This window comes from Platichthys flesus, chromosome 6 (genome assembly GCF_949316205.1).
Source record: "Platichthys flesus chromosome 6, fPlaFle2.1, whole genome shotgun sequence".
NCBI lineage: Eukaryota > Metazoa > Chordata > Actinopteri > Pleuronectiformes > Pleuronectidae > Platichthys > Platichthys flesus.
In genome coordinates this window covers 9,351,517-9,379,310 of record NC_084950.1, presented here as the reverse complement: position 1 = coordinate 9,379,310, position 27,794 = coordinate 9,351,517, and the positions used below count along the sequence as shown (strand labels likewise).

General features: G+C 42.5%; 2 protein-coding genes across 2 annotated transcripts; one reads left to right on the top strand and one right to left on the bottom strand.

The window, feature by feature from the left end:
• Positions 1-33: 33 nt before the first annotated feature.
• Positions 34-27,641, top strand: mapk8ip2 (mitogen-activated protein kinase 8 interacting protein 2). Its single transcript, XM_062389451.1, has 13 exons — positions 34-607; positions 12,318-12,423; positions 17,484-17,717; positions 17,835-17,913; positions 18,345-18,548; positions 19,182-21,638; positions 22,637-22,712; positions 23,487-23,659; positions 23,761-23,870; positions 23,964-24,086; positions 24,476-24,546; positions 24,635-24,733; positions 25,933-27,641. Exons 1-13 carry the CDS (start codon positions 543-545, stop codon positions 26,003-26,005), a joined length of 3,870 nt encoding a protein of 1,289 aa, XP_062245435.1. The 5' UTR covers positions 34-542; the 3' UTR covers positions 26,006-27,641.
• On the bottom strand, positions 6,542-9,827 carry LOC133955456 (gastricsin-like). Its single transcript, XM_062390304.1, has 9 exons — positions 9,772-9,827; positions 9,546-9,687; positions 9,285-9,402; positions 8,470-8,588; positions 7,835-8,034; positions 7,629-7,745; positions 7,363-7,510; positions 7,091-7,189; positions 6,542-6,917 (listed from the first exon to the last, which is right to left on the bottom strand). Exons 1-9 carry the CDS (start codon positions 9,825-9,827, stop codon positions 6,762-6,764), a joined length of 1,155 nt encoding a protein of 384 aa, XP_062246288.1. The 3' UTR covers positions 6,542-6,761.
• Positions 27,642-27,794: the final 153 nt, after the last annotated feature.

Below are 27,794 nucleotides of genomic sequence, written 5' to 3'. Positions count from 1 at the left end.
CCTCCTCCTCCTCCTCTTCCTCCTCCTCCTCTGTCTCCGCACTGCTGGCCCCCAACCCGTTGTGTGTCACAGGCAGCATCAGCATCAGTACCAGCATCGCAGCATCAGCACCAGCAGCAGCAGCAGCAGCAGCAGCAGACATTTGAAGAGCTCTAACGCGGACTGCGGACGCACACTGCGCGCTCACGCTCCGTGTGGGCGCACTGGGGGCGAAACGTAGGATAGTCTGTTACATTTCTGCGGTGCCCCGATCTGTCTCTGAAGAGCCTCGACGCCCGTTTCTCTCTCCATCCCGCCCGTGTGGATGGTGGACTGCTGCAGAGTTCATGGTGCTGCTGTGCGGGCGCGTCTGATCGAAGGCTCGCGGCCAGGAAGCGGAGGAGGGGGGGAGGAGGTTAGCCGTGGGGCCGCAGACAGGAAGAGGGAGAGAGAAAAACACCTCTGTCCACGGCCGCGTCCGTCCGATGCCCCGCGATCGTGAATGGACTGAGCTTCCACTGTGATTTTCTGCATTAGATCTCGCGACTCGTCTGTGGAAGAAGATGGCGGACAGGGCTGAGATGTTTTCCCTTTCCACTTTCCATTCCCTGTCTCCTCCCGGATGCAGGTAAGAGCTGACACGGGGGGAGCGACAGAGGAGGGATATTGGGGGGAGGATGTGCAGGGGAGTAGAGAGGTCAGCAAAGCCACTAAAGAGCAGAAACGCACCCATCAGTGTTGTTTTGATGACTGTGGTGAAGCGCACATTATAAAGCCTGGGCAGCAGCCTGATATTCTAATAACCCGACAGGCCTGCTCCTGCCTGGAGATGCTGCGGCTCAACACTGCCGCTTGTCTGTGTCTGGGAACTGATGAAAACAACGACAGCTGCTGTATTTTGTCACCGAAGCATGACAACTGGGGCGAGATTTTGAAATATGTGGCAGATGACTGATCCTTAGCTGTCGCGACAGTCCCCAGCTTTGCGCATTCTCTGTGCGAGGCCCACGCCCTGTCGAGTCCAACCCAGGCAAGGGCATGGTGCTGAACAATGATTTACGGAAGTCTCATTGATATTGATGCTGTTTCAAACGCCTCTGATGTGACCTCTGCGACGCACAAATCTGCTTGCGTTTTCTTCTGGCCTCAGCACAACCGTGAGAGGTTTTTCCCCAGAGATCAATAACCCAGGTTGTTATATGTTAGAAGACCTGCATGGTTCAGGTCTTATAGGGTTTGCTTGTCAGTGCCTCGAAAGAGGAGAAATGGTGCAACTCTCTGGTGAGGTTTGGTTGAAATTGTGTGGAGGCTGCTGCAATATTCAGATGACTGTTTGTGTACATATGTTGAGTATAAGACACGTCGCGTTGCATTTCTCCTCAGTCTCATGCTACACTTCCTGATGCAAGGCCTTCCTCTGAGGAAACAATGGCATTTCTGTGCTATTGATAATTTTTACATCTATATAAAATCACTTTATTCCTGTGTTAGGACGAAGAGAAACAAATGGACAGAGGACGCTCTCCGCATTATTGCATTTCATTGTCCATGTGTCTGTCTCCACATGTCCAATGTCCTACAGAGTGCAATCACATTAGGAAGCAGCTCCCAGTGGGATTTTTTTTATCCACAACATGCACTCATGCATGGATTTAGTTACAGACTGTAGCTTCATCTCATGAGAGGATCATATCAGATCAATACTGTAAAGCTGAGTTGTTGTTTGACCTCAGTTCATAGCACTGAGCAAAGCTTGGTCCTTTACATCAACATTTTGAATTCTACAGCATTTAAAAAGGCGCATGAGCCAGCTAATCTTAGTAGTATCAGTGGATTAATGGGTACAGGACATTCCATATGCACACCATTGATCTGCTTGGGCATTGTGTCAACCACAACAGAGGCAACCTTTCAGTTAATTTCTCTGTTCAAAATAGAAGGCAGTGTTATAGACCACTGATGAGACATGTCTCTGCAGTGTGTCAATATTATGTGAATGAGGTGGAGAAGGAAGAAAGAGGTGATGTTTTTTGTCTAAATTAGTTTGTTTGGTTATATTTCTGCAGGATTATGCAAAAGCTCCTCCATCGATTTCCATGACATGTTGTGAGGAAGATCCCATGAAATGAAGATTTAAACAGTGAAATTCTAGTGAATCATATTTAAATACTTATATCTGGAACACGGAAAAAAACCTGCATTTGTAGATTTTTGTATGTATATCCATGCTTTCCTCATGTATATGTTCATATCATCTCTATATGTGACTGATTCATGGATTTATGGATGAAACCACCTGCATTGTGATGGTGTGGTACAGTAATCTGTTTTACATAACCTTGGTTTCCAATGGGCAACATAATCCTTAAGAGAGCCTTGTTTCTCCCAGAGCACTAGAAATTTATGACTGACTCTAATTTCTCCTGAACAGAGGACGCACTCTCCCCACTGAAAATACAAGCGTTTACACAGATACATGCTGTATGCCTCGGTACTAATCATTTAACATTACATTTGTCCTCTGTTGCCAAAAGCAAATGTGAATGCACTATTCCTTTCAGCTTCAACTAAGTGAACTGGATCCATAAAAATAGGATGAACATAATAAATGGAAACATTAATGCTCAATTTTACTTAATTTTGCAGAAATGAAGACCATCCACATTTTCTAGGTAGGAATAAAAGCATGCATTCACTAGGCTAAATGAAACTAAAAATCACCTCTATTGTAAAGGCTCCATTTTGGATCCAGTTTTAACAAGCTTTGAGTTCAACAAATCAATCTATGACAGTTTCCACCTTTATTTTAAAATGTATAAAAAATTCACATTGAACTAGAATAAATAGAAATAGAATATATAGAGCAGGTACGTTGTTAGTGCAATCACAGATATGACAGAAGCTTTTTATAAATCCGGTCATATACAACTGAAGAAAGACAATTCTACGAGAGTTACAACTATCAGTCCAATAATCAATTACTTAGCAACACAAAATAAAATTGACATAATGGATCAATTAAGTCATTTCTTCAGCAAAAGGAGCAAAACTTGCTGGTTCCAGCTCCTCAGTATTTTTTTGGGTTTTACTTTGACAGATTTATCAGCCTCCACCTCCTCTACCCCTCATATTTAGAATAACATATGATGAGCAGTCAATGTTCCACTTTTGCCTTCTGACTCTTTGAAGGCTGCTGGAGGAGGCAGAGGGAGGGAGCTGGGTGGTGATGGGTTTGGTTACCATGGGGTAAGAGGCTTAAATCAGATTCAGATTCATTTTAGCTTAAGCCCCCCCCCCCCCCAATCCTGTCTCCCTCGTGGTGGTTTCATATTTCCTCTTGCCATGTTTTCATCCGTCAAATCTTCACAGCTGCTATAGCTTTATTTTTTCCATTGAACAATAATGGCATAAGTTATATTTAACCAGTCCAAGAGATTGTTTTACCATCAACATGTGAACATTTCCCACAAGTCTGCAGCATTCACTTCAAATCTGATGACTTCATTAATACAAATCCGGCCAACTCCCCCTCAAAGAGCAAACCGATGCATCATCTCAATTTAAAAATGGCGTGATCTTTCAGGTCTGGATCTGACAAAGAAAACAGAGGGTGCTTCATTAGGTTAAATGTATGACTCATACGTGTGTGTGTGTGTGTGTGTGTGTGTGTGTGTATGTGTGTGTGTGCGTGCGGTGTTTGCTTGTGGTATTACTGGAGACAGATTGTGAGTGAAAAGCCTGGGAAATTGATCTTAATGATTCAGTGACAACCACATCAACTGTCCCTGAAGATGATGTCACTGTGAAGCAGGTGCTCATGGTTTTCACATGGGAACAATAAATAAAGTCAAAGGCAGCTTCACTGTGACATCATTGATTCTCCTTGAATCTGTTTTAGTATCGTGTATAGAGTGTCTTTTTCATTTCCTCTCAGCGTAACGACTATAGGAAATAAACCAAAATTACAAATTTTGTCTCTTGTCAAATTTTAAATACATATATCTACTATTCAGCTTTTTATACATACACACTTTATTTTAACAATTTGCTTTAATTGATATTCTTAGTGTCTGGATCTTTGACTGGATACAACCAGTGATAATTTTCAACATTAATTAGTTTTTGTTTAAGCAATTGGTCTTTTAAATATCTGATGTAATATCATGTAATTTTCTTAGTTGACATTTTTAAAAATATCTCGTTTCCAAAAACCCAAAAGATAATGAGTTTAACCATTATCTAAACATTTTCTGGAAACTGGAATCATAAAATGTTAGATTTTGGTGATTTTTAAAATCTATCGATCATGAAAATATTTACATTTGAAGTGAATCGATTAATTATTGCAGCTCTAAAATGAATTATTGTGTCGAGGCTTTAAAACTCGACCCTGTTAAAAAAAGTTAAATAAAGCCTAAGTCAATGTGACAGTTACGTGAACTTGTGAACTTGTGTCAAAGAGAAATTGTCAGAACGAATGCGAGAAGGAGAGATTGTTTTCAATCTGACAGAGGAGAGGAGAGAATGCAAAAAAAGAGTGAGACCTGAGGAGACGAGGAGCTCTAGAACAAAACTCTCACTGGTGGTAGTTGGGTGTGTCATTGCAGCAACATGTGCAGGATCAGTGAATGGTAATTTTGTGCTGACTGGTTTTCTTGTGGTAGGATTCTCTCTCAGCATGTCACCACTAGAATAGTTGCATGTTCTTTAGATCCAGATACATACACATGAAGGGTTCTAGTACCATTTATGAAAAAGAAATAGCAATTAACTTGAATAACAAAAAGCTGTGAGTTATGGGGCGTATCAGTTGTCATTGAAAACTGTCCACTAAGTCTAATAGTGTAGCATAGAGGCCAAAAGTGCACCTGTGGAGGATCTTAAGTGTCACGCTGTTAATAGAACAATATAGTGGTATAAGATCACTTTAAAAAGTAAGAGACGGACTTTGAAATGAATTATGAAAGCGCTGGAGACCTTGTCTCAAACTAGAGTTATATGATCCCTAATTCTGGTTTTGGTTAAAACCCATTCTGAATTGTCTGTAGTCCTTCAATGGCTGCTTTTGATTAGCCAGTGCATAGAGCTGGACAGTCGTCTATCAGGTACATTCTCCGCATCTTTCTGGCATCATCTTCATCTAGACCCTGTGGCACCGAATTAATTTATTTTATTTTGCTCACAGCATTGACCAATGACCTTTGAGATAATTCACCAGTACCATCCCTTTCCAGAAACACTGTCACTATAGTGTCTGTAGTGTCCCTGTGGATCAGTTCTGATTGACACTATTGTACTTTCTACCCATGAAATAATCTTGGGTGTGCATTGTGAGTGTGTTCTGTGGGATTATCCAGAGTGACAGGGACACTGACTCTGGATGACTGACTTTATGTGCGTCTATGAGTAAGCAGATCATTACCACGTCCATTTTAGGACATTAGCACGATTAGTTTCAAAATGAAACAATCACAAACAACATTAAAAGCCTCCTGAGTCTGTACTTTGGACCCAAATCTGTTGCATTGCTTCTTTTCACAATGAAGGTTTCTTTGAATAATGAATCACAGATTTTGTATTCTCTTGAAAAACATGTTGCAGATTCTCGTCTTCCTGACTTGATCTCAGCTCTTCCTCCTAAAAGCTTCCGTTTCTCTAACTCGTTATTCAAATCGATCAAACGTGAGATATTGTGCAGTGGTGACAGGTGCATTGATGTGGTGTGTTTCCATTGTGAACCACACACACACACACACACACACACACACACACACACACTCACACATACAAGTAAAGATTCCCTGAATGTTTGGATATTCGAGAAGCTCATTAGTGACCTTATAGCTCCTGGTTTAAGACAGGCTCTTTTGTGTGTGTGTGTGTGTGTGTGTATGTGTGTGTGTGTGTGTGTGTGTATCCATGGTGGCAAGAGTTCCGATGCTCTAATCACCCCCACAGACCACACTTAGGTTTGGGAGGTTGAGAAAACCATTTTAAATGGATGCACATTACAACCACGTGAATACCACTCACCTCCCCCTTCCCTTCTTAAGTGGGTAGGAGAATCTACTTTAGCTTTCAGGTAATGTCAAAAGTATGACAAGCCCTCTCTAGAGCCAGTGTTTTGTTTGTCCATTCTGGGCTACTGTAGAAACATGGTGGTGCAGCATTGTGGACTCCTTAGAAGAGAACCCACATCCAATGTAGATATAAATGGTAATTCTAAGAAAACACAGGATTTTTAGTTTAAAGTGATTTTACATTTAAAAAACAGATAATTATATTCAAGTTATGCCAATGGATCCTTCTAAACGCTGGCCCTTCATTGATTAGCTTTTTCTAGAGTAGTCTTTGTATGCGCCTGGATTGTATGATATTTAAAATCACCATTTGTCGTAAGAAGTACTTGGACACACACACACACACACACACGCACACACACACGCAAACACACACATAAACACAGGCCCAAGGTTAATTAAAAAGGAAGGCAACCCCTTTAATGTCCCTCATCCCAGGGTTTGTGCTGTTACAATAAAGAAAAACTTAAGACAGGTTAAAGCTCAGATTTTCACCTTTATTCTGCTTGATAATTATGTCATTTCATTTTCCCATCAAAGTTCTTTCTTTTTTGAATATACGGTTGTAACCAGGTTATGTTTGTCAAGACCTTTCTACACAAATTTGAAGATTTAAAAGAACTACACTGCTATATTTAGTGGGGTAAATTTCACACTAACAAATATGTTAACTGAAATGAACCCATATTTTACAAACAAGACTTAGGCAGCTGAAGCAAAGCCGACACGGTTGTTGGTGCGGTCATAGACGGAGTAGTACTCTCTGAGGAACACGTCTCCAAAGATCCACAAGGGCTCGCCATCACGAGAGGGCAGGTAGGTGGGGGTGATGCCCACTGAACAGGACTGGTATCCATTCTGTTTTAATGGGAGGCGGAGAAAAATAAATTTGCAAATTACTGCCGGTACACTAAAACAATACCGTTAAGGGTGTATGAACCCACAGAGATACATGCTTGCAAGAATGTGGTAAATCTAAGGATATATCAAGACTTGGATGAATCTTCACAGCCATGAATGTAGTAACTTACCTGGATGATGTAAGCAGAAGGAGGAAGCTGGAATGCAACACCGCTGATAACAAAGCTCAGAGTCGGCAGGTTGTTGATCTGGCTGCAGTCCACCATGTACTGGGTCAGGACAACGAAGAGAAAGTGTGTGAGAGGTTTCATGTGCAGATATGTGAATGTAAATGGTGCGGCATACAAACAGGGAAATAATGACAGCGGCTTACTCTCTGATTGTTTTTGCTTTGTGGGTGAGTGAGTGTCTGTTTGCCTGTCTGTCCCTCAGTTTGTCTTACCTCCCCATACTGGCTTTGTTGGGCCCCAATGGCCTGCATGATGTAAGGCAGGAGTTGGCTTGGAGCTGTCAGCGAGGAGGTTCCAGTGTCGACAATGGACTGGCAGCCCCGAGAACACCAGCCTGTCTCTTGACCGTTGATCTCAAATCTGTGGGAGGAAGCATGTGCCCAAAGTTGTTTTTTTCTTGCACAAATATTAGCACACTAACTTCTCGATAAAAACAGAAGATTGATTTATGTTTATTAAATGTTGGAGAAGCACGGACCCTTGAACACCGATCTGCCAGTAGGTCTCCGAGGTCACTGGGGTCCAGTAGATCTGGCCCTGGTACAGGCTGTTGTCCACTTCTCCGAAAGAGAGGACACTGCCCTGCTGTCCTCCCCTAAACCACACAACCAAAACTCAGCTGCAAGCTCCTTATGAGGAGAGAATGTGTATCGTACAATAAAAATCTTATTTGACCAGTTTCACCTGGACAGGTAGAAAGCGAATATGTTGGCACCCAGCAGGTTCTGAGAAATCATGTTGTCCATGACGGGGGTTTCTCCTCCGGCAGAGATGTAGGGGTAGGACAAGCCGAGGATGCCGTCAAATTTTGCCACCACAAAGTTCTGGCCAGGCTCGTTTGTGCTCAGACCAATTTCCTGGTTGTTGATCACAATCCCGCCAACCTATTGGTCCAAAACCAGCCAATAAGACCCAGTAGAAGATGCAAATTTTAGATTGTACACATACATAATCAATGTGTAGCATATTGAATTTGGTAGGCCCACTGTTATTTTGCCCTATTTTAATTCTATATTATTATAGACTTCCCTGAGTATCCTATAAGTAAAAATTCATATATTTACTTTAAAATACAAGTTTCATACTTAATACACATAAGACTGCTGCACTGATCTTTGGGTATAAACACTTTCCAGCATGATGCAAGTCTGACCAACTTAATACAGGGATGTTTTTGCTGCGAGGCAACACATGAATGCCTGCTCCCTGGTGAGAGTCTGTCTCAGTATGACTCAGTCCTGTGTAGTCTGCTAAAAGTGAATGAAAAACATGGCAACCATTCACATGTTGAACTGATTGTTCTCGATGTCTTGGCTTACATTGACAGTGTCATATCCAAATGTCCCGTACAGGCTTCCAGCTCCATAGGGCAGGTAGAAGGTCTGACCCTTGGCAGAGTAGGTGGACGACTGCCGGGGGTCGAACTTGGTGTGTGCGTCTGTAAAATAGATCTGGATTAATTTCTGCAGCCATTTCTCTGAAGCTGTCCCTATGTCTATAACATAGCCTTTTAACATTCCAGTTATTCCTTAATTTTAGAAATCATGAGCTGAATTTGAATTAGAGTAGTCACTTATTTTTTTTGATTTGCATGTCTGTATCTTCACTAAATATAAAAAAAATACCGTGTATATACAATGTGGGATCTCTTGGAAGTAAGCTGAAAAAAATACAACATCAGTATGTACTGTGTGCTCAGCCTGTATCAGCTTTAAAGGTTCAGTGTGTAGTATTTAGTGACATCTAGTGGTGTAGTTGCATATTGCAGTTGAATATCCCTCGCCCTCCCCTTCAAAGCATGAAGGAGAAGCCTTCAGTTGTCATAAAAACTCCTAAGGTGTCCGGTCTGGGCTACTGTAGAAAACATGATGGCCTCAATAGAGACGACCTACTCCCAATGTAAATATTCAAAGTCGGGCAAAAATAACAACAATTCGTACAATTTCGATGAAAAACACAAGTGAAAACATCACTAGGATTATTTCCTATTCAACTTCTGCCGATAGATCCCTTTTACCTAAATCTAACACACTGAACCTTTAAGTCCTCTGGAGATGTTCTTCACATGCACATATGTTCTGAGGAACGTGACAGATGAGGATTCAGAGTTTAAATCCTGTAGGTTTGTACTCACTGCAGGCCTGAGTGCTGCAGTAGATGGAGTCAACCCACAGGTTGGCAGAGCCGGTGTCAAACAGCACCTGGAAGGACTGAGGGGGTGTTCCAATGCTGATCGCTCCGTAGTAGGTGGTCTGGACAACACATTGTTTGGAGATAGAGGGGAGCACAATAAAAAAGGGTTAGGGTTAAACACCTCCATTAGTTTCAGAGCACCATTCTTTTTTATTTGGGGGTGTAAATTATGCAAAAGTGGTGTAAACCCAGGCGTTCTCACATCAGCGTAGTTGTTGATGTACATGTTGGCCGAGCCAGCAAACTCATTGGCCTGGTACTTGAGAGCCGGGTCCTGGTACGGCAGCTTGATGCCTTTCTCTCTCAGGGCCTCGCGCATCGACTTGTGCTTTTGCAGAGGGATCCTGGGGAAGAAGAAGGAAGCAAAACCTTAAAGTCTTCTCATGCTAGAATTCCGAAGTTAGAATTAGGAAATACAGATTCCTTACTTGACGACTCCCTCTGCAAGCACGGCGCAGACCAGAACAGCAACGAGACACTTCATGATCCCTCCTGTACACACAGCTCTCCTGGGTGGATCCGACTCAGCTCGGATCTGAACAGACTTTATATACACGCCTGTGTGGTCCCATATCAGCCAGGCTCTTATCGAGATTTCAGTCGTATCAGTTAAGACAGGGTGACCCTCAGAGTTTATTTGTACATGTAACACTCTGTGCTGCACAAACGTTGACAAAAAAAACGTCCTAATTAGATATATTATATAACAACCACATAGTAAACAGTTTTTCAGTTGGGGTAGTAGAATAATACTGTGGTCACAGTAAAAACGTTGGTTCATCACTTAAAAATCTCATGTTTATATTACACAAACTGCTTCCGTCTTTTCTTCTTGATGCTTGAGCTACGTCTTATATATCGATATCGTGATTTAATTTAAACCATTTGTAATAAGGGTTAATTGTGTAATTGTTTGAATGCTCTTGGTGATGATGACCAAGATGACAATATAGGCTTTCTGTTTCTATTCTGTACTAAATCCTTGAGAACCACTTTAGAATAGTTTTATCTGATTATTTAAATATATATCAACAGCAAGGTCAAGTTTAATAGTTTTCAGGAGACCAACATTTTCCACTAATGGAAAATCTATGTGTTTTATCATAACCACACAGTTTTATCAAAACCTTATTGTGCTCTTCAGCTTATCATAACTTTTAATATGTTGACATTTGATAGCATTGTCTTACCCTCTGATAAAATTAAGATTATATTTTTTTCATACATCATACAATGTTTGTTATAAAAAAAGTTATGTTAATAGTTTATGTTTCAAAACCTAATAACATTTTATTCTTTGGGGTTGAAGGCGTCTGTAGTGGATGTAGAATTGTGTAAAGTGTTAATAATTGCAACGAAAACAACCCATTCATGGGCAAATATTAAACATTTATAAGATCATATCTTGGAAAATTGCTGCCAGACAACTACACTCCTGAGCTTGTACAAACCAGTGTTTTTAGCTTCACAAGGTCATTAGAGAATAAAGCCATTTTGTTTAAGAGAGTTTAAGAGGTTTAGTCTAATTCGGGAAGTGCACCCCCCTGGAAACATTAGTTATTGTTACTCAATGATTAACTGTCTTAAGTCTCCCTCAGTATTCAGTGTTACCCATTGTTTCACAGTGTAAGTCCTGCATGTTGCCCAGTGTAACTCAGTATGTTGTTATATTTGCTCTGTGAGCACAACCTCCAGTTGGCAATGTGTCAGAGGTTATGTTTTATTTTGTTGCTGAGGGCCAGACCACGTACTATTAGACATGTACCAGGTTGTGTTCAGCACTGGCATTACCTTAAAGGCTTCTTGTGAGAAACAAAGATATTACAGGATTTGTACACCCCAGTGTCCTGGATGAAAGTGGTTGACCCATTCATCCAACACAACCTGTTTACAAGTCGCTCTCAGATTCTGCTGCTTTCTATCCTGAAGAGCCTGAAACCTTTTCTGACAGAAAAAAGCTTCTGGCATAAAACCTGGAAAGCAAACTTCTCCTGAGTGGCTAATAACGGCTGCTGTGACAAAACATCACTGAGGTTCAGGATGAGCTCAGTGTTGAGAATGACTTGTTTATAATTTTTTGAAAATGAACTCTTCTTTACACTCAAAACTTTAATTGTAAACCACATTTTTACCCTTTTATTTACAGTTCCCATTATTTCTCTCAGTAGCACCTCGCTGTGCATTAGAACAGTCCAGCAGCATAGGGACACTCACTCTTTGTTTCCCTTTGAGATGCTTCAGCAAATCCTCATTTGTTACCTGGTACATTTGACATTGTGTAGATAGATAACATCCCTATAAATATATATATACACATGTGTGTGTAGGGTGTGTGTTTGTGTGTGTGTGTGTGTGTGTGTGTCTGTGTGTTTGTGATGTAAGCTTGCAACCATACGTAATAAGTGGAGTGTCCTTTCCATAACAGGAAAACTGCAATGCAGCATTTACCTCCAGACATTGTGAGCCGGCTGCTGTAGAAGCAAGAGGCTGCTGAAACTAATGGGCCAAAGATGAGATGGAGCCTCATCAACAAACTTACAATAGAACGGCTCATTACAGAGATATATTCACCTCCTGCTGTAATGTGATGGAGCTGTAAATGGAAGCTGGGAAACTTTACCCCCCAAAAAAGGCAACAACCAATATTTCACCTACAACTCTGTACATTATACAAACAGCTCACAGTCAAATCAACTTAATTGTAAGTACTTCACTTCACCTTTATGTGTCTGTTTTTGAGAAGAGAAGATTGAGGTGTGTGGGTTCCAGTAAACGAGACTGAGACCCATTTAGAACATGACAGGCCATCACTTACAGTAGTTTTCCCTGAGATCAGGGCCTCCTAAGTGAGCATATATCAATGAGAAATATCCCTCTGGAGCGTTCACTGGTGAAACACACTAATTATATCATGTATTGTATCAACGTTTTGTTTTTACGTCATGTAGTGAGCGTCTCTCTCATGTGTTCCCAGGCCATCCCATGACATCAGCCTGGAGGAGTTTGATGATGAGGATCTCTCCGAAATTACAGATGACTGTGGGATTGGACTCAACTATGACTCTGATCCTTACGAGAAGGTGAGGCTGCTTGATCCTGTCATTGATATTTTACCCATTTGTTGAGGTGTGTCTCTTATATGTTTAAATGAAAACTTGCATATAATTTCTACATTTATAAAAACTTTACAAAGCAGTTATAGATATGATCTATTTCAGCCGAGCCTGTCACAGACATCACAGCAGGTATCTCTGCTTGCTGATATGCACTGATATAAAAACGTTTTATTTTACAGTAATTACAAATAATAATAAACTTACTTTATAAAGCACATTTCAAGACACAGTAACAAGGTTAAACATGAACATATGTTATATATATAATTATACTCCTGTCAGTCAGTTCATTTCACGCTGGATCTGAGCAAACAGCCAGGTGTACATTCATTGACTCTAAGCAGCAGGTCCTCAAGGCGTGCTACTCAAATCACTGTGTTTTGAAATATATGCAAATAACTGAGACATTCAAAGCATCATCCTACATGTCTGACCATCTTAGACAATTACATATGTTGAACTATTATCTCGTTCCCCTCCCTCGACCTCTCGCTCTCCATCCTGTTGGATGTAAATGTTTGATGCCGGTGGCGTGGAGCCACAGTTGCAGCAGAGGGTGGGTGACCCAGTGCAGTTTGCTGCTATGCAGAGACATCCTCCTCCTTCCCTCCTTCCGTGTTTCCCTCCCTCCCTCCGATATGTCTTCCCTCCCTGCTATGCAGAGTGTTGGAGACAGAGCTTAGATTCCCTCCTCCCTTGTTCTCTACCACCTCACCACCCCTTCCTCCCCCTGACAGATTTCCTTCCCCGGCTTTTCTCCCTCTCCCTATTGCTCTTCTCCGCCGACGTGATTTAGCTCAGGCATGGTTGGCTCTGAGGGTTTAGCTCTCGGCATAAATCTGTGCTGGATATTTCGCTCCCTTCACTTTAATCCACCAACAAAAACACATTATGGATGGTGAGCAAAGCCCTTCTGTTGCAATGATGTTGTATTTTTTTCGATAGGATGTTGAAAAACCCCGAGGGAGTGCGACTTTAGACAGTCATCTTTTCCCCTCTCATGCCGAAGAGGTCGTACAGTAGTGAACCAGGCATCAGTGCCCTTTTTCACCTCTGTGCCTCCCACATGCAGTCACACACATCAGACACACATCAGCACAGGCCCTGACTGCTCACTTCGAGAAAGCACAGGGCCGAGAGAGTGTCGGTCCTCGTTATGTTTCATTATTGCCCAGAGGAGGAAATCTTGCTGAAATGCGATGGATCGGGGACACGTCCAGCTGCATGTTTGAACAACAGAGGAAGGAGAGCGAGACAGAGCTTTATGCAGAGGGTATTTCACATGGTGTTCTACTTTGCCTGCATCAGTAGGGCTTGTGACACTTTGTCAGCTCGTCAGCCTCCTTCGTGCCCTGAACTCTGCTGATGGTTTTGCTTTTTTGTGTCAGTGAGATTCGTTCATACTGGACAGCATGCCTTTGATGTTCCCGAGGATCAGCCAATCTAAACAGTGGGATTATCCTCCGGCCCCAATCCCCAGCTCTGATTAATTCCAATTCGTTATGGGATGTGAAAGCAAACAACACTCAAACACACACACACACACACACACATGCATCGTGCCTTAAAATAGCTTCATCTATCATTTGAAGCAGAGGGCATGCAGTTAAAGATCGCTCACGATCAATGTCTAATTTTGCAAATGGTTATTTCAGGTCAAAGGCCAAAATGTTTCTGCAGTTGTAGTTCAGTCCTTCCTTTCTATCTGGGGATCAGGATTATCAATGTGTTTTCACAAGTCATTTGGCTTTTTCTTGACCTTCAAAGCATTGAAACATAACAAGTTCACATGCTTTTGTCCCTGTGGCTTCTGCCTCATTTTCCCTCTGATTCCTCTTTTTCTCGTGAAGACCACTAGGACCCACATGAGTCAGGTGGAAGGCCATCACCCCCTAGGGGGTCTCCATTAACAGGAGAGAAATCTGCATCTGTCATAAATTCCAGCACAAAGCTAAACCACATTACAAGCTACATTTGATTTAACTGGGCACATTGTGTAGTGTTATTGTACAGACAAATAGATATTTTGCAGTGTTGGTGATTTTGTAATGTAGGTTTGTAGGAGTTATCTACTGAATCAATACTGCTCATGACTTTCAAGGATATTACTATCTCTTTATTTTCCTGTTTTAACTGCCTAGGGACAACACATGCAAAATTAGCTGCAAACTAACTCTGTTGCAATTGCTTTAATTGTACAATAAAAACAAAATAAATTATGCCCAGCGATGCACCAGTGATTTTATGCACGACATAGACAGCTTCCACAATATAAAATAAAAAAACTCAGCTGAACAAAGGCAACATGTTCTCATTAAAGGTCATTAAGGACCAGAAAACCATCATATCTTCTCTATTTGGACAGCGTTGCAAACGTGGTCAATAAACAGATGTCTTCCAGCCAGTGAGAATGCTTGGCACCACTATCCTTTTTAGTTTTTCGGACCCACTGCTATCTGTTACGTCTCAAACACTGCTTATCTCCCGGCTTCTATATGTGAAGCTGTGAAGCCGATTCTCGACTGAAGATCCTTCTCTCAGTTTCTCTACGTCAGCTGATCAGCTTATTAACCAGGATTCCCAAGCAGTCCGACCTGAAGCCTCAGCTCCGTTGGCTGCTGAGGCCAGTGCTGTACAGTGGTGCTGCCACCTCACGGTTCTGTGATGAGCGGCAGCAGCAGCAGCAGCAGCACAGTCAGTAGATACAGAATTAGACTGAACCAGCCCGTGCTCTGCTCACTAGAGATCAAACGTGGCTCTGCCTTCATCTTCTAATTATCACAGGAATATTTCTCTGCTAACTCAGCAGTATGCAAAGGCATTGCTCAATAAATGGTTAATGGATTCTATATGGTCTGATATCCACTGTGGTGCGGTGAAATGCATGTTAACTCACAGAAAGAAGGCGTTTGAACCCTAGTTTGAGGTTATTGTTTGTGTGGTTTGCAGGTTCTCTCCGTGCCTGTGAAGGTTTTCTCCAGGTACTTTGGCTTCCTCCCAGTCTAAAGACATGCAGATCGGGATTATGTTAATCGTAGACTAAATTGACCTTAGGTGTGAATGAGAGAGAAAGGTTGTTTGTTAGCCCTGTAAGGGACTGATGACCTGTACAGGAAGTATCCCACGGCTCGACCACTGGGTCCAGATCCAGAACTACCCATTCGCACAGCACAATATAAACAGTGCTTCACTTACACCACAAACACTAATGGTACGTCATAGGAAATTCATGCATTTGTCAGTATTTTGCCCAAAGACACTTCGGCACGTGGACCGAACGAACTAGGGATCAAACCACCAACCTTCGGTTTCATTGAAGACTGATTTTACCTCTTGAGCCTTAGACATTTTCTATTGAGCTGCTGTAATAGAGAAGAACTGACAACAAAGGAGTCGTTTACAGGAAATTTAAGTAACTTTGACTCAGTCGAGTACATACCTCCATCAAGGTCCTGTTATGAAACCACATTTCAATCCCCTAGATCCAGATTTCTATTTGAATCTGGATCATTGGACACACTAATAAAGAACAATCCCCTTAACATGCCTGATTCTTAAAAAACAGGATCCATGACCTATTCTCTGAGAAATCAAGAGAAAACAATTCTCTTGCTCGCAGTAAACCAGGTTTCATGGTAATCTGTCCGTTAGTTTTTCATAATAAAGCCCACAAACAAACCATTAAACAAATGGAAATGGAAAACATAATCTCCGTGGTTCAGGTAATAAGGTTTTATTCGGATCAGTACAGTTTGTATGGGTCTGAGTGTATTCGTGCAAAACAAGTAATACCAGTTTGCCTTCAGACTCACTTCATTTGAATATAATACATTAGCACTCTCTGATGCTTGTGAGTTCGGGAGAGGGTTTAAATTCGTTCACTTCCGCTGCCAGCAGGAGGAGATGCTTGTATGAGGCTGGTGGGCGACAGGCACAGCGACGGATGGGATGCCCTTGGGAACCGCAGACCATGGGCATCGATTCTCGCCATGACACAACTCTTTTTTTATAGTTCTCTCTCTTTTCTCTGAGCTCGCCTGTTTGTCCGTCGGCCTCGCAGAACTTCTCCTGACGGCGCAGATTATTCTCCCGAGCAGATGTGGCATTTTCACAACCCAGGCTGAGGGATGGCAGGATATGTTTACACCGTCATATTATAGGTCACATCGCCCCAGTGATGGATTATAATGGGCTGGTGTGGGGAAACAGCATAGTGAGGCTTGACAGTAGGTTGTGAACTAGCTGTAAATAATGATCTATGTCGCCAACTTTTTCAGAGCACGTCTTCCCGGCTCAATCACAGGGAAACATTTATTTGACTTTGAATATTCATGTGTGCTCTCTGGGTAATAGATTGAAAGTAGATTTCTGGTGCTGTGGCATAAAGTGGATGCACCGGGTGTCAGCAGATTTGTGCACGGTGAGAGGATGAGCTTTGATTTGTCCATTGAAACGGCGGCACAGAAACTGCAGTGCTGTTCCACCTGCAAACCAGATGAATCAATCCTGATGTTTGAATTGTCAATTACATTTAAAGTAAGAATAAGATGCTCAAACAAACCCACCAACAGTGATGCTGATGCTTTGGCGGCTTTTACTAACGTCAGCGAGAGAGTCCGATGTCACATTTTACCTCTGCCAATAAAGATGTTTATATCGGCATCTAATGTTGGGGTAGTTATGACTAACTATAAAAGTACATATATACAGGGTTAGTGTGTATATGTGTCAAACATTGGGTTGCCATGTCCTCCATCTGTGCTCTCCTACTCCTTTTCATTCTCAGACTCATTCTTGGCAACTTTTTAAATGAAATAGGAAGTGTGTAGTGAATCCAAGGTAGCAGCCATTTACCCTTTGTGTTTGCTCACTACAGACTAGTTTCCCCTGTGCCGTCAGAAGAAAGGATGCTTTCATTAAAGTATCTTTCGTCCGACATGTAATCAGTGTGTGTAAAAACATTCTGTACTTCATCCTCTTTCTTCATCATTAACTCTGTCGCTCTCTTTCTTTTCTGGGTTCAGGATTCCCTCATTCTGGAGAAGAGTGACATGCACCACCCGATCTGCTCCTTCCAGGACGACTTCCAAGAGTTTGAGATGATTGATGACGAAGACGATGATGACGAGGAGGAAGAGGATGACGAGGTTGACCCCAATGCCACCCCATCCCCCTTTGCCTCCCCTCCTCTCTCCCCTACCCTTGGCACTATAAAGAGCAGACCAACCACGCTGAACCTCACCACTGCTGTGTCGCAGGTGAGCAAACAGAAGCTCTGCTCCCAAAGACATAAACAATGATTATGCATAATGTAAACTTAAATAATAACTATCAAAACGCTTGTTAAAGACCTTCCTCTCTCATTTTTTTACTAGGATTCTCTTAACAACAACAGCAGTCAGTCCCCAAAGAAAGGAAGCTGGCAGGATTCCTTGCGCAACCCCACCTCACAGGGTGAGTACATGATTAGTTAGCTATTGTAAATCAGGTGTGGACAGTGGAGATGTTTTAATTATTTCTTTATATTCACAAGATAAATATATTATTGATAATTCATAATTAATCAGTTGAATAATAGTTGGAAAACTCTTGACCTAGGGGGAAATTTCCTGATTGTCTTTACTACTTCAACCTGATCCTACTTCTCGAGTAATGTCTCTCAATATAATATGATGTAATATAATATAATACAATACAAGGACATTGATAAACTCAAATGAGGCAAACAAAAATTACAAATAAGTATATGTTACAATTGAGATAAATTATATTCTGTTGTATGTTTCTGAAATTGCCACACACATTTATTCCATTTTCTTGTTGCCTTCAAATGAAGTCTGGCGATTATTAATAATAACCATTTACAACATCTACTCTTCTTCTAGGTCGTCTGTCTCCAACTCACTCATGTCTGGAGGATGGCAGCCATGTGACAGGCCAGTGCCCAGTCTCTCCAGTTTCCCAGGCACCAGGGTCTCAGACCAAAGGTACTCCACACAAACAGACAGGGGAGGGAGGGAATCCCCAGTCCCCTCACAGGCCCCTACTCTGCGACAGTGAGGGCAACAGGCGCGAGAGGCCAGAATACGGTAACACGAAGGCCCACCGGGCGAGATCAGAGCTTGTTTCATTGACATCAGTGTCGTGCTGTGTATTTGACTAAAAGTTCAGCAAAGCATTCTTACAAACCAAATTGGATCAAGAAATGAAATTTGTGTTTTTAGTGAAGTAAGAAGAGTTTGCTGAACTTATTCATCCATCATCAACTTGTGAAAGAGATCTACATCTTGCATGTCTATTCATTCATTAGTCTTTATGTCCTTTCTTTCTATATTTACTATGTCTGACCTCTACAAGTCCTCTGACCTATCGTCTTTCTCATTTTGCATTTTTTGAAAGTCAAAGTTAATTAAATAGCATGTTCCAAACTCAGGGGAAGAAAAAGTAGGATGTTGAAACACACAGTGGATGGCAATAATGCACCTTCATGCAGGTTGCCAACCTCCAATAAACCGAGCTAAGAAGAAGAAGTTGCTAAACAGGATTAAAATATGAAAGTAAAAGCATGAAAAACAGAATAAATAGAACATGCAAAAGAAATAAAATGTTAAACATCACAAATATTTGAGAATTGCACAATAGCAGATGAAGAGCAGATGTCATTGTCTATTTTTATTCTCTGACGCCCCTTCATTTTTCTCTCCACCTTTTTATCGTTGCAGGTTCATTCGGTCAACTTAAGTCCCACTCGCGCTCCGGTGATGTCACTGAGCCAAAAGCTGACCTTTTGATCCAGACAGCCAGAGTTCCCTCCGTAGACGAGCACTCCCAGTGTTCAGACACAGAGGTGGACCATGACCTCAACAGCCACCACAATCACAAACACTCAAACCGGTGTACCACCGACACCTACACAATCACCAGCGAGTCAGGTATCGAGCCGGAGAATGACCAAGACCCAGATGGAACCAGTCACTGCTTGTCATCCACTGCACCCATGGGAGCCAATGATGGCGCTGACACACCCTTGACTGATGAGGAGCTAGAGAAGGACTTTGAAGTGGAGTTCATGTGTAAGGAGACATATGATATGGTGTGTAAGGAGAATCAGTCAGCATACATCGAGTTCCCCTGCATTGAACCTTCTGAGCCTGTCTCCTTCTCCAGCTATATGTCCTCCAGCCACTCAGAGGCTCTTGAGCAGTCCAACAGTACAGATACACAAGCAAATTCTGCCATGGAGGCAGCAGCTAACGACTCCACCTCTCCATCCTCCGATCCAGGGATAGCAGATATGAACCAGCGGGGATACTTTACTTCAGACCAGGAAAAGGACCTCAGTTCTCCGGGGTCTGACTCTGACATTGAAGGAGAGCTGGAGGCAGCGTTTGCCTGTGGAGGTCCTGTTGTCTCAAACATGATCTCCTCCATTTCAGAGACAGAGCTTGACCTTACCAGTGATGAAAGTAGCAGTGGACGCTCATCTCATCTCACCAACTCCATTGAGGAAGCTAGCTCACCTACATCAGACCAGGAACTGGACCTAGACACTGAGTTGGAGCAGGACAGTGGTATTGTTGGACTGAAAGCGTCTCTGCTTCTGGGCCAGCCCGACCCAATCAAAGAAGGATCTCCTCTACCATCTCCTTCCCCTCTACCCTCACCCACAATGGCTACACCATCCCCTCTTGATTCGCCAATCTTACCCCCTGAGCCTTATGATGATGATCAAGCTCTGATGGGGCTGCAGAATGTGGATGATGAGCTGTCCTGCGAGCACCTGGCTGACCCAGATGAGACTCTGCCACCGGCCCAAAGCTGCGAGGACAGTCTGTCCAGACAGATGGTTCTCCAGATAGAACCAGACCACAGCCTGGAGAGCTTCAAACGCTCCTTCTACCTGCCAGTGGGACCCAGGCTTATACAAAGTTCAGATGAATACGATGGAACAAGTGAGGGAGACTCAGAATCAGAAAGTGAGGATGACTTAAGTGAGAATTCCGACTCACCCTGGCTGCTCAGCAACTTGGTCAACAGGATGATCTCAGAGGGCTCGTACCCAATCAGCTGTCCCGAGGAGTGCTTCAAGAGGAAGGTGTCAGTGTCAGACACCATCTCACCATCCTCAGACATTGGAGAGGTAGATGGCTTCAATGATGAGGACAGAGAGAGGAAAGCAGAGATGGAGGAATCAGAGGAAGAAGAGAGAGAGGGTGAAGGGTACAGAATGGAAAGGATGGAGCCTGGAGAAAGAAGAAGTGTGGAGTCTTCAAACGAAGGGGTAGTTATAAGCCCCCGTCTGTATATGAGCAACTCTACTGGTGACACAGCAACCCCTGTCATTTTAGAGCGCTGTACAAACAATGGGAGTGGAATCGCTGATTTCAGCTCCTTGTATACCACTAAAGACTCTGAGAAGAACTTGACGGAAAAAACATTGAAGAATGGCAGGAGACAGGAGGAAGATGAGGAGCCCAATAACGACTTGACGATGCTGGAGGGAAGGAAGGATCTGGACTCACCCAGTTTCAGTGAGAGTGTGGCCAGCGACAAGGACGAAGGTCGAGAGACAGAGCCCAGGCCGGGGAGCCGCTCGACAGCCTCTCTTGAGCGTATCACGGAGGTCAAACATAGCCTGACGCTCGACATCCCAACCACCCAGACCAACCGCTGCTTCAGCCTTACCTACTCCACAGACAATGACGAAGAGGAGGACGATGGGGACTCTTATCCATTCGTGAGTGGCATGAGGAAGCAGTCCTTCAGGGGTAGTGACTTGGAGCTGGACAGTTCACCGCCAATCGATTCCAGTGTGCAAGACCATCGTTTATCCGACCATGACCTCCCACTGTGTGAGAAAGATCTGGCTCTGAGGCCGTCGAATGAAGAGGATGAACTGGCCTATGACTCCATGAAATACACACTAGTGGTGGATGAAAATACTACGCTGGAGCTAGTCAGCCTCAGAAGGTGCACCTCTGTTCTGAGTGATGACAGTGAGCTTTCCACGCTATGTGACGACGAGCCTTTGGGAAGGAGGGAGGTGGGCTACGGTCGAGATGATGAGAAGGTGAGGTCAGAACTTCTCAGTTCTTCCGAGGACTCCTCCCCTGAAGCTGACCTCCCATTCTCCAAGAAGTTCCTCAACGTGTTCGTCAACAGCACCTCCCGCTCCTCCAGTAAGTCCCACACAATGCTGTTTGAAAGTCATGACTCTGTCCGTCTGAAAGTAGAATTAGTTTAGCATAAAGAATGAAGGCCTCCTTCACACCAGTATAGGCGCACAAGCAGGGCACTGTTGTCTGCCCTTTCTAGATTAAATGACAATGTCATATTGTAATAGTGTCCTTGTCATAATAACGCCATTTATACAACATCATCATAAACTATATAAGCACCAGGTCGGGTCTAAAATCCTATTGGATGCAAAGATACTTCATAAAATTACTATTATATCATGGGGGAACTCTTTTTTAATCAATTTAAGTACTAGATGTGATCCCTAGCTGTACTTTTTCCACATATTAATGTCTATTCTGGCCACTTTGACCCTTGATCAGCCCATAAACTTGTTATTGCATCCTCACAGAAAAATCCAATGGTGTCACTGATGAAGAAAGAATCTCACAGTCAGATTTATTCGTTGGATGTGTTTTCTGCTGCCACCAGTGTTTTTGCAAAGCTAAGCTAACCGTCGCCTGGTGTTGACCTCATTTATTGTACAGAAAAGAGAGTAATGATGTCATTTAACTCTGTGCAAGAAGGTGAATAGCTGTTTTTACCAAAACGTGGAACTCAAGCCAGTGGAAACTACATATCCGACATGTTAAAGCTTTTTAGCATTATGTGGTACAGTTATCCCTCCATGGTCCTTAGGATGAATATTCTTTATCAGAGTTTAACTCATTACTGTCAGCATGATGCATTTATATCTGTTCCAAATATTACAGGAAGATCCCACAAGATGAATGGGAGGTCTCTGCCTCCCAGTACAACCACCATCAATCAGTGTTCTCTTTTCAAGATTTTTATCTCTAATGAAGGGTGATTTGCATAATGAAGGCTCATTAGAAGGCGTCCAGCCCCATTTCTTTTTTTTTGACACATCCAATCAACTTTAATTTGGACTTCCTCTCGGAAAATTCTTAAAGCTTTTTCCTGTCTCTTCGCTTGATAGGTACAGAATCCTTTGGACTTTTCTCCTGTACCATCGATGGCGAGGAGAAGGACCAGACACACAGGGCCGTCTACAGGTAATACCACCACAGTCATTTCCAACCACAGGACAACAAGGGGAGCTTTTTTATGTTTTGTGTTACTGGCAGATACAAAAGCAGACCAAACAGGAAGGCAGCAATTAATCCAAACAAGCAACTCCAAGTGGCTATTCAGAAAAATTACAGAAAGCAAAAGAAATCAGGCAACACAGGGAGAAGCTGAAACATTATGAACAGATTAGAAATGAGGACAAACCAGCAAAACTGAAGTACAGGGAAACTTAAATTTAGAGAAGAGAGTGGGATTTTTCCTTCAAGATCCATGATTTACTCTCTGAGAGATTAATGGAAATTTTGAAAAACATCATATCTTGCAATGTTGAAGAAAATGGAAAATAAATCCTAATATTGTTTGCATCCTTCCACCAAGTTTCATACAACTGCACCCTGTGCATGTTTAATTATGCATTTGCTTTACCACAGCCCACTGTCAGTAATCACGTCTCCACATTTAGAGCTCCCTCTCTCTCTCTCTCTCTCTCTCTCTCTCTTCTCTCTCTCTCTCTCTCTCTCTCTCTCTCTCTCTCTCTCTCTCTCTCTCTCTCTCTCCACCCCATTATCGTTCCTGGTCAGCTCTTTCATCCCTCCTATCTCTCTCTCTCTGCTCCCCACTGGGAGTCACCTGACACCCAGATAGATTCTATAGGATCTAGACTATAGGATGCTCAGCTGCAAGGATTCCATGAAAGGACAAATGGTGTCAGAGGTGATTTGATTATTTTTACTTTGCCTCTCTGCTGCCCCCTGCAGGTTCATTCCCAGACACGCGGATGAGCTGGAGCTGGACGTGGACGATCCTTTATACGTGGAGGAAGAAGAGGATGACTACTGGTACAGAGGCTACAACATGCGGACAGGGGAGAGGGGTATCTTCCCTGCCTTCTATGCCCATGAGGTCATGGGCCAGTCTAAGGAGTTGTTGGGTGAGTGTGGACAGATATACAAACCCCTTGTATTCTCACCTGTGTCATTATGAAAGGCAGAGGAGTCTCATGTTGTGCATGTGTGTCCACATCATATATAGGAATGAAAAGAAATCCAGCGTGGATTGAGACGTTCAACGTTCAGTTTTTGGGATCTGTTGAAGTACCTTATCACCAAGGAAACGGCATTCTCTGTGCTGCCATGCAGAAGGTAAGCAAAGTGGAAAAAAAAACAAATATGTTCACGTACAGCTTGCAGTGTGAAATGATGTTTTATTTACATGGAGGCTTTTCCGCTGCTTAGATTGCGATATCGAGGAAACGGACGGTACACGTGCGACCTCCTTCCCTGTGTGAGTTGGAGATTAGCTTGCAGGGAGTGAAACTGATCATGAGCTTGGAGGATGACTTTGACACCCTCGATGAGGTATGGAAAAATAATGAATGCAATAATATTGTATCAGTGCTATATGGACGAGTTACCACAATTTGTTTCAAGTATGTTGAATTGACCCCTGAAGTAGAGTTTAGCATAAAAAAATCTAGAGGTCATAAATCCTCCCACATTTCCATTATGAAACCACATTTAAAACTGCTTGATCATGATTTTCATTTGGATCTGCATCTTATCAGGACTCATTTATTATTCAGAGAAATCAGTGAAAATGTCCCAAAACCAAAAATGATCTCACCATATTGATCCGATGGATTTCTTGGCCCATTTCCTTTCATTTCTAAGTTAATACTGTGAATGCAAACTAATATTCATGTTTTCTGTACACAATGAGTTTGAATCCCTCTCTCGCACCTCTTCAGTACGACAGATGTAGTCACTTCTTCCAGATGAAGAACATCTCGTTCTGTGGCTGCCATCCGAGGAACAACTGGTAAACAAACAAGCTTCTTCCGTGCTGTTTGCAGATTGCCTTTGGAACACCCGACTGATTGCATCACGCTGTTTCCTTCTCTCTGCAGCTACTTTGGCTTCATCACCAAGCACCCCATGCTGAGCCGATTTGCTTGCCATGTGTTTGTTTCCCAGGAGTCCATGCGACCTGTAGCAGAGTGTGTTGGGTGAGTTGCATCATCAGATCAGTTACTATACATCAAGCACATACCATGAGACGGTAATGATCTTTTTATTCTGTGACTCATGTCTGAGTAGACATATTTACTCGACTTAAACTCTAAGTGCTCTGTAATTGCCAAGATGCTGAAACGCTAACAGTCCATAAAAGAGATTGTAATTTATGCTAAATATATTTAGCTTATATCCCTTTTTAAGTACTCTTCGATGGCACCTACATGAAAACTTTTATTTGACATAATTAACTATATAGAAAGAGATGTGCATTTATGTTTATTATCCTAACTCAAGTTCTATGTATTTGATTGCATTTGTGTTTAAAGTTTATGACTAAAGTGTAAAATATCAAGCCTCAATTCCAGGTCTTCAGGTTTGATGATGACGTCTTAGAAAATATTTGTACTCCATATTGAAGCTGGATAAGAACGCAATGATCCAGGTTCTTTTGTGTGTGAGCTTGTGTGTAAGGTCAGATTTGAATAATTAAAGATGTCAGGTAGCTGAATAAGAGCTAAACTGATCACATGATCACTCAGCTTCTCATCCTGCTCTTTCTCTTGGGGCCAGACTGACGAAGGCAGAAATGAAAAACAGCTTCCGTCCTTTGATTCGAAGAGATCAGCTCGGTGTTTCCACATTTATTAGGAAAGCGCTAACGCATCCATTCTCACTACAATGGCACAGCCCGCAGGTCAAATTGGGGTTCAGTGTCCTGTCCAAAGCCACTGGAGGAGCAGGGAATCAAACCACTGACCCCCCCTGTTGGTGAATGGTCCCTCCTGAGCCACATTTTACAATCTGAAGTATTGAATTCAGGCAAAATTACTTCTTCAACCGAACTTTTTCTTACCTGCACATGAGTTACACTTCAGGTAGAATTGAGACAGAATCAAATTGAGAGAATGTGTGCAGCTGTAAAGCTCAAAATAACCTTTAAAATATTATTATATTTTGAATGCAAAAATGAAGGAGAGGAGTTGTGCACCTTTGCCGTCATTGCACATGGATTATCATCCTTTGTTTTGTTGAAGATAAATAACATATAAACCCTTTCATTAAAAAAATCACAGTTGCACTTTTCTCAACTATTCTAAAGCGTTTCATAACGTAATATATCATATTTAAGACCTAATCTACGTTTTATTGTTCAGATATTTCATCATGTTCTCACCTGTGTTTCCTGCAGTCGAGCCTTCCAGGAGTACTACCAGGAACACCTGGAGTACGCTTGCCCGACTGAGGACATTTACCTAGAGTAAGAAGTGTTGCCACGACGACCACCTTCCTCCTCTACAGCTTGTGTATGTTCATCAAGTTTGCCACCAGAGGGCACTGTGAGTGGGGGTCTTCTCTCCATAGTTAAAAAAAATACTCTTCTGTGTCCCTCTAAATACTGGGAACTTCATTTCTACAGTATGCGACTTACTTCATCTCTCTCTCTCTCTCTTTCTCACTCTCTCTCTCTGTCTCTCTCACCGCGATGGGTTGATTGCCTGTTTCTTTGATCCTTTTCTATGATATAAAACTAAAACGCTGAGCACCTGTTTATTTAAAGGTTCCTCTTTTGAAATGACAAAAAAAGAAAAAACGATCTTACCTACTACTGCTGTTTCACTTTTCAATGCATGGCTAGTAGGGTTAATGCACACAGACACACACAAGAAGTACACATATCCAAGTGAATGGCAAGCAGCTCAACAATCAGTACGGGAGCGGTGTGGAATCAGGAGGCCGGGAGTTTGATTAACTGTAAATATGTATTTGTTCAATATTGACAAACTGCTGATTAGATTTCTACTGATAGTGACATTGGAGCAAAGTAGAGAGAGTACAGTGAACCGTCCTTGGTCGGAGCTTACCCCTGTGTTGCAAACAAGACGTAGTGTGTGTTGTAAATACATGTATAGAGAGTAGACATACAGGCGCCTCATCCACACTAATTAAGAGACACTCACATTTAGGACCAATGGAGGGGACTTTCTTCTGAGTTCTCTTGAAGGTATTAATGACTGAGTAAGTAGAGATTATCTACGACTGGTTCTTTTTGAAAAGTTGTAATGATCGAAATTGAACTTTGAATGTCATTAGCCCTGCAGACATTTTATTCAGCCCTTGCGCGTTACCTGTCGGCACATCTGTAGGAATTTGACAGAACCGTTTTTTTTTTACTTTTGTCCCGTCCTGAAATATGTTCGGTGAGCTTCGCCTTGGGGAGGCGTCACAGGAAATAATTTAATCGTGTTAAACCGTGGTTTGTCACTGTGTGCTTTGCAATGATTGATGTGACTTTCAGGTCAAGAAAGCAGAAAGGTCAAAGGTCCTCTGAAAAGCCATATCCTCCCACCTCCGACTGTTGAACTGTTGGATTTCGCTCTAGTCTCTGCTTTGCTTTTGACTTGGCGGTTTCAGCGAGGGAAAAGGAACGACTGGATTGACCACGTGGCAGTGAAGTTGTTTGGCCGAGTTGTGGCTACTGTGCAGTGAGAGCGACTTGCTTAATTCTCAGACTCAGTGTCAAAGTGGAATTAAACCTTTAATGAAGAGTTGAATATGAAGTTTTGTAGTTATGTAAATGGATAGACTTTGATCTGTTTTTAACTATGAAGGACAGGACGGATGGCGACGCAGTCCCATATTTATTTATTTATTGCTTTTAGTCCGATCAAGGATTACAGCGTTCACACGTTACACAACAACCTACTTATTTTATAGCACCTTACAAAGGGGAGAGGTTTGATCTAAAACTCGATGCATTCACCGCAGGCGACTGCTACATGACATGTTAGGCTTTGAGGTTTGACCTCTCCCGACCGTCCTCATCAATCGCTGGTTCTGTTTGGCTTCTTGTTCTGCTGCTTTCAGTCACAGTCGACCAGAACAAACAAGCACCTCATATTATCTGCAGGATTTCACTGAATGTTGATATGGCAGGAGGGAAGCAGGGTGTTATCTGCATATGTATCGCTGTCAGTTAGATCATGTATATACAATAGCGAATCTAAGATAGTGCTGTGTCCTTTATGTTGAGTATGTTACTGAAATTAATAT

What these genes read in the sequence shown, in the direction of transcription:
- LOC133955456 (XM_062390304.1), bottom strand. Translation starts at nt 9,827, where the DNA reads ATGAAGTGTCTCGTTGCTGTTCTGGTCTGCGCCGTGCTTGCAGAGGGA. An exon ending in TGGCAGATCGGTGTTCAAGG is followed by an intron (nt 7,511 to 7,628) that starts GTCCGTGCTTCT and finishes TTCCTCCCACAG; the next exon opens with ATTTGAGATCAACGGTCAAG. An exon ending in AACAAAGCCAGTATGGGGAG is followed by an intron (nt 7,190 to 7,362) that starts GTAAGACAAACT and finishes GTCCTGACCCAG; the next exon opens with TACATGGTGGACTGCAGCCA.
- mapk8ip2 (XM_062389451.1), top strand. Translation starts at nt 543, where the DNA reads ATGGCGGACAGGGCTGAGATGTTTTCCCTTTCCACTTTCCATTCCCTG. An exon ending in TCACCACTGCTGTGTCGCAG is followed by an intron (nt 17,718 to 17,834) that starts GTGAGCAAACAG and finishes TTTTTTTACTAG; the next exon opens with GATTCTCTTAACAACAACAG. An exon ending in CCTGTAGCAGAGTGTGTTGG is followed by an intron (nt 24,734 to 25,932) that starts GTGAGTTGCATC and finishes TGTTTCCTGCAG; the next exon opens with TCGAGCCTTCCAGGAGTACT.